Source organism: Nelumbo lutea, chromosome 5 (assembly GCF_056320005.1).
Source record: "Nelumbo lutea isolate HS-2025 chromosome 5, American lotus-T2T, whole genome shotgun sequence".
Classification (NCBI taxonomy): domain Eukaryota; kingdom Viridiplantae; phylum Streptophyta; class Magnoliopsida; order Proteales; family Nelumbonaceae; genus Nelumbo; species Nelumbo lutea.
In genome coordinates this window covers 82934683-82941161 of record NC_142688.1, presented here as the reverse complement: position 1 = coordinate 82941161, position 6479 = coordinate 82934683, and the positions used below count along the sequence as shown (strand labels likewise).

The following is a 6479-nucleotide window of genomic DNA, read 5'->3' as shown; positions in this document are numbered from 1 at the left end:
GGTTGAATTTATATAAGAATTAAATAATTGATTGAATTTATATATTTATTGAATAAAAATTATATATTAACTATATAATATGATCTAAACTTAATTGATTAAAAATTCGAATTAATCTCAAATTCAAAATCAGATATTCAAATACTGTTATACCCCTATATATGAACGATTGAAATCGGGGGATCATGTAGCAACATTTCTGGGCAACAAACGGATGAACTTGATCTAATTTGCAAGAAATCTTATCTTGATTCATTCATAACAAAAGCAAAAACAAGGTTGTTTTTACTTTTCCCCCACAAGTTTCGTCTACCAGCCACAACTCTCCCAGTAGTTAAATGATACCTTATATATCTATTTGTAAAGTTACAGGGAACACGAAGGACGACAAAATTGCACCTGTTACCTAATCAGCCATACAAAGTTCATTTTTTCCTCCTAAAAGGAGGAAATCGTTCATGGATAAGAAAGCTCATCACAGGAAAGTGACTAGTAGTTACCCGTTATTAAAATAGAATAGCATAACAGCTCAATTCAGAGTGTGGCATGATCTTAAATTTAAGTAACTTATTGAATCAAATAATTAACATCCCATTTCTATGGGCAATAATTGTTGTATTTATTAATTACATTCCCTCTTTACAGAAGTATAAGAAGCCATGTTATTAACTGATTCGAGAATTCGATAGTCACCAAAGTATATAATGCAAAAATGGACAACCGCTGACCAAATTTGGGCCTTTATTAAGACCAGGTGAGGCATCAATCATCATCATCCTCAGAAATCAGAAAAGGCTTCACATTGGACTGTCAAGAAGTAGCTTCCTTTCTATGCCATGCAAGTCAGATATCATGATCCCTGGCAATTGATGATGAGGTTGAAATGAAATTATACAAAGGATGTCTGCTATCCTGTTCACAAAACGGAATGGCATTTACCTGAAATTTTAATCCCAAAGCTCATTTTCAAGTTCCGCGGAGGGCTCGAACTCGATCCTGAATCAGGTTCCTTTCCCAAACTGCTATATCCTCAAAAGCATGTTCTGGAAGGCTCTCAAAAGGCTCTTTCCATGGTTCGTTCTTAACTAGATCATAGGTAGCTCCACGTATTGCTCTTTTATTCGGCCCACAAGGCCTCTTTGAGGTAACCATGTCATATGCCTCATTCAACTGTTCCATGAATGCAAACCATGATGAGAATGGTTTTCCCAAATTTATACTTTGTTCCAAGTTGAGAAGAAAAAAGAAACAAGGATTAACACAGAATTCAAATAAAACAAAAACCACACACTCGTACCGTGTGGTGAGTAATTGTAAAACCTAGCAACTTTGTCAACATTTACAGACTTGGTGAGTAATTGTGAGTGGTAGACTGGTACCGTGCAGAACTTTTTCAGACAAAATGAACAAATTGCATTATAAAATAGAAAAATAGCCTTGAGAGGATGGATAACATATATGTAGGATAAAGACTTACATTCATTCCACAGAACCAAAAAATATATGCAATTGCAACTGCTGGGGCCCTCCCCAATCCAGCTGTACAATGCACGTAAGCTCTTCCTTTTCCTTCTGATATGGCCCATTCCAATGAAGAAACGGCTTTAGGTAATCCGCTTCTTAAGGAATCGGGATCAAAATCCCTTGCCTACAGAAGACAACAAGCAGCCATTCTAATTAATATTTCTCTAGTCAAATAAAAATAGAGGTACAGAAGAACAATATCCTGACGTTTTCCTTAATACCAACAAATTTTCAGAGGATAACCCAAATACTACCACTCCTATATGAATACATAAATACTAATCCTGACTTTGTTTCCTTAGTATCAACTCAGCTAGCCAAAATTCTTTTTCAGGCAACCACTTGGCTTTCTAGATTCAGGTAACATGAACATCGCGCATAGCCCCATGTTGCTGCTAATATTTTCACACATGACCAAGAGCTTTTTGAAAAGAATATTTCCTCCTACCCATCCCAAAAGCAAGGAAACCAGACAAAAATGTTTCGCATGTAATTCACGTAATACAAAAATCTATTGCTTGTAATGAACTCCTTAGCAATTCAACACTCCATATTTATAGCAGTAATGAGGACATGGTTTAACTTTGTTTCATGTGATACCTTTAAAAATATTACCTCAAGCAAATAAATAAATAAATAAATAAATATATATATATATATATATATATATATATGTGTGTGTGTGTGTGTGCGTGTGTGTGTGTGTATGCTTCCACTTGACAGTCATGTCCCTCAATAATATTATGTTATACGTAATTTGGTTTACAGAATAGACTCTTCCTGGTGAATCCAATTTATGTATGATAAAACATCATTTGATTTCCTTTTTTCCTTGATCAATAGCACCACCAAAAAATTTTGTTAGCAATGTTTAGTTGTGTACTTCCATTCCTTATTTCAGAACTAAGAATTTTCCCTTTCTTTTTTCTATTTTGACAACCCTATCTTTTCCATTAGCATGCATTACCTAGAAGAACACCCTTCTACAAACCCTTCTCTTAAGAGATGGTTGCTTATGGTAGGAAAAGTGACAATGATCCATTCACTTAATTTTGTTCTTTCTGCAAGATATGTTTGGCAGCTATGGTATTATAAGATTACAGGTGTCTCACATTGGCATGGAAGATAGAAATTTCCACATTGGCATCCAACAATGTAAATGACTTTTTCCTTTTCCTTATATTTTGGAAACATATATATAGCTTTTGTAAAGTACAACTTATATAGGGAAGTACAAATCCAGTCCAAACAATAAAGCCCATCTAAGTATAGAGCAGACTTTGTCCTCCATTTAGAAACCACAGAAGCATTTTAATCATTTTATAATGAAGGCATTTGCAGTTTTGTACATACAACAAAAGGACCCCCTAGTTACTTGGTTAGCCCTTCATATAAGATGAAGAAATCAAAAGGCCAACTAAATTCTCTGTGCCTAACAAATTCCAACTATCCCTATGACAATTGTTTCAGAAAGGTTTGACAAGACCATTTGGATCGTTCCAGTAGCCAGTAGATTGGTTTTTTCCTAGCAAGGGTTCCACATATGGAATCCATTATAACTTTGGGACATACCGACATACTATATTCATTGTATCATATTCTTGACAGAACCTCACTTTTCTTTCTTTTTTGTGATAAGTGACAGAGTCCCACTTGATCTGCTGGACAGAAACCACATATCTACTACAGAGACAATCAACTAAACATAAGAGAGAACTTGTCTTACAGGTCTTCTCATGTGGCAAATGCCAAGTTCTTTACATCTTCCGACTATAGATTCTATGTCAATTCCCCAGTACTCAATGTCCATGTCCTGCTGTAAGTTTAGAATATAAGCAACATTCTCTTCCTGTATCAGGTGATCAATATCGTCAGGCTTCTGAGGTTGGGAACCAACAATAACATTGTCAGTTATGAGTGTGTAATTCATACCTGAAAACAGAAAAAGGAAAAACAAATTACATTAGTCTCACAACCACAAAGAGCACTTTAAAATTTAACAACACGAGCAGTTGTATTAATGTTCATGAATCCAAAAGGACAAAGTACAATAACACACAATACTACTCAAGATCCTTTATTCTGATTATTCCATTGTATACTAGTTTAGGACATAACATTGTAACTCTGATAAATTTGAGATCAACAGAATCTGTTTTTCTTTTTATTTTCTGTAGAAGTAAGGAAATTGACCATCACAATAATTGCAAATTTCAGATGAACAAGGCCGCTGCCCAATGCTTGTCCCAGTTATCTGGGGTCTTAGAAAGGGTGAACTGGGTACAGACCTAATCTCCTGCACTATTTTGCACGAAGTGGCCACTCAGACTTGGAACCCATTTTCACACTTCTCAGCCTGGGATCTTGCTATAGTACGAAGAAATGGCTTTTCAGTTGCAGATTTCAAATATTCAAACAAAAAATCCCAAGCACAGCAATTGTCGTCAAACAATAAAAGAAAGTAAATGCTTCTCTTATCAGAAATCAATCAAGAGGAAAGGTTTCAGCCATGCACAGTGATGTTGTTGTAGAAATTCTATCATTATCTCAATGCCTTATTATCATAGACATGGCGTTCAACTGTTGAATGGTGTTAATATCTCTGTAGCTCTGCCATATAAGATCTTTATTATGTGGGTTTGCAAAATCATGCTTTAGTTGATGAGAATCCCAGATTAAAAGTATCTCGGAACCAATTAATTTGGCAAGAAATATATGCAGTTAGGTTCCATATGACTTAGGAATCAAACATGGAATATTAACGAATAAAGAACATTTATGGAGTAATAATCCACCTGAAGAATGGTGAATCTTGAAGTAAGACGTTCATAGTCCACAGAAGCCCGGAAAAGAGGGATACTGGTTGTTGAATATAAAGAACCAGACTACTAATTCATGGATTAATCATAATCAAGTTGGCATGAGATTATTTTTGCTTAATTTTCATGTGCTCAGACTCATGGTTTATGGAGATTAGGCGGAAAACTATCTGGAGAAAATAAGTGAATAACAACATTTTAGATTCAGAAACAAAAGCAGACTTCTTTCCAACAATTAATGGATTGTTAGAATCAGAAACAAAAGGCTCCCTCTTTTAACAATAAATCTGATTGACGAACGGTCCAATTGTACAAGAATATATTCAAGAACTCTCCCTCTTATTCATTTACAACGATTAGCCCATGTAGTTGATGGTCAAACATGCAATCCATCTCAAAAGAAAAGAGGATCGAGTTGAGAAATATGAACTTGAAAGGGTTGGTATAAAAAATCATTTAAACGAAGAAACTAGTTGGATAAAAAGAAGAAATCATGGCTTTCCAAATTCCCTCATAAATTAAAAAGAATATACCTCAAATAACGGAAAAACTCCAAATAAAACAAATATTGACAAGAAAAAGGAAGCTTTGAATATCTGGCCATTGAAAGAAACAACAGATGAACGGAAAAATTCGCATAAAGCTAAGCTTAACAAAACCCAGTTGGTCGGAACAGAAATGCAGATAACAACTTTACCTGTTCAATGGGAACTTATAACATACCAAAGCCCACTTCAAAATAAGTAATAAAACAACCCAAAAATCTGAAACTAAAATAGAACAAGAAAACGATAACAATATGGGCACGAAACTGAGGCAAGTTGTTGAAAAGCTCACCAAGATAATGGTGGTACTCGTATGGGTTCCTCATCATTCTCTTCATAGCTATATTGTACTCATCCATCCTGGACTTGGAGCTGCTTCTGTTGGTGGAATTTTCTTCAATTCCACTTTGTGACATTTTACAGGAAATTGTATTCGTCTCAGAGAGAGACTTAGCTACCATGAAATTGCAGAACGATTTCTTCCTCAGGAAAACCTCATTTTCCAGAGGAGTCGTGAAGAGTGGGGAAAAGAAATAATTGTTAACAGCGAATCCCATTTTGCCTCTAGCACCAGACGGCAGACGGAGACAGAGATGGTAATTGGCCTTTGTTGTTTTCTAAGGTTTTAGCTCTAATTTTAATTGTTTTTCTGAGGAGTGCTAATCAATCTTCCAGGCACATGGACACGGCGCCACAACACCTCCTCTAAAAACCGTAAGTAAGACACCTGCACTCTTTGGCTCAAATGATTCCTCCACTCCCATCCTTTTCGTTCAGGGCAGGTGTATGGCGTCGTTATTAGCTTGTAGGTTCTATGGACGTGTTAAGATTAATATTCTACTGTTTCTGCTGGTTCTGTTTTTTTTTTTTTTTAAATATAAATACTCAGAAAAAACGAAAGGGTGGGAACTGGGCGTAATCAATCAATGGTTGTAGACAGGTAAATATGTAATAATTGAGATGATATTCAATTCAGTGGTTGAGGAATTTATAGCGAGGACGAGGATGGAAATTTTGGGTCTATAAGTCTATTGAAAACAATATATATGGAGTATGGTGTCTATGTTTGCTGTTTGCATCAAGGAAAACTCTTGTTTCGGTTGATAATAAAAGGGAAATCCCATGAGCAACAAATTACAAAATGATGATTTCAGTTGGCCAATTGGGAGTTGGAACCATTTACTCAGAGTAAAATTGTGATCAATTTGAAGAATGGAAAAGGATCGTTTAGGTCAGAATTTATAGGCTCAAAGTACAGTTGCAGTTGGAAATGATGTCAATACATGGATGGATATAGGTATATAGAATGTGGGTTTTTAATTTTTGAATATTTATATATTTGTAAGGAAATTCAGAAATCTACATTAGGCCTGTATTTTTTTCTTTAAAGAATTTTTTGCATTGGTTGCAATGTAGCAACTTTATGATTGAGTAATGAGATTTTTCATCATTTGTACCATATAATATCCTTAAAAGTAATAATAAATAAAAAAGAAAATTTTCAATTACTATCTTGTAATTTGGGTTAATGCAACTTTATTCTTTAAATTTTAAAATGTGATAATTCAGTATCCAAATTTTTAAAATATGT

The 6479-nt window shown here is 34.8% G+C and overlaps 1 protein-coding gene across 2 annotated transcripts; it reads right to left on the bottom strand.

The window, feature by feature from the left end:
• Window positions 1-547: 547 nt before the first annotated feature.
• Window positions 548-5850, bottom strand: LSF2 (dual specificity protein phosphatase (DsPTP1) family protein). Of its 2 annotated transcripts, none has more exons than XR_016099572.1 (5): window positions 5181-5659; window positions 3251-3456; window positions 1298-1648; window positions 940-1170; window positions 548-859 (listed from the first exon to the last, which is right to left on the bottom strand). XR_016099572.1 is itself a non-coding variant. In XM_088946482.1 (5 exons), exons 1-4 carry the CDS (start codon window positions 5443-5445, stop codon window positions 967-969), a joined length of 846 nt encoding a protein of 281 aa, XP_088802608.1. In that variant the 5' UTR covers window positions 5446-5850; the 3' UTR covers window positions 548-859; window positions 940-966. The 2 variants fall into 2 exon arrangements, 1 of the variants encoding a protein (XP_088802608.1); XM_088946482.1 differs by having other exon boundaries at window positions 1478-1648; window positions 5181-5850.
• Between the last annotated feature and the right edge of the window lie 629 nt (window positions 5851-6479).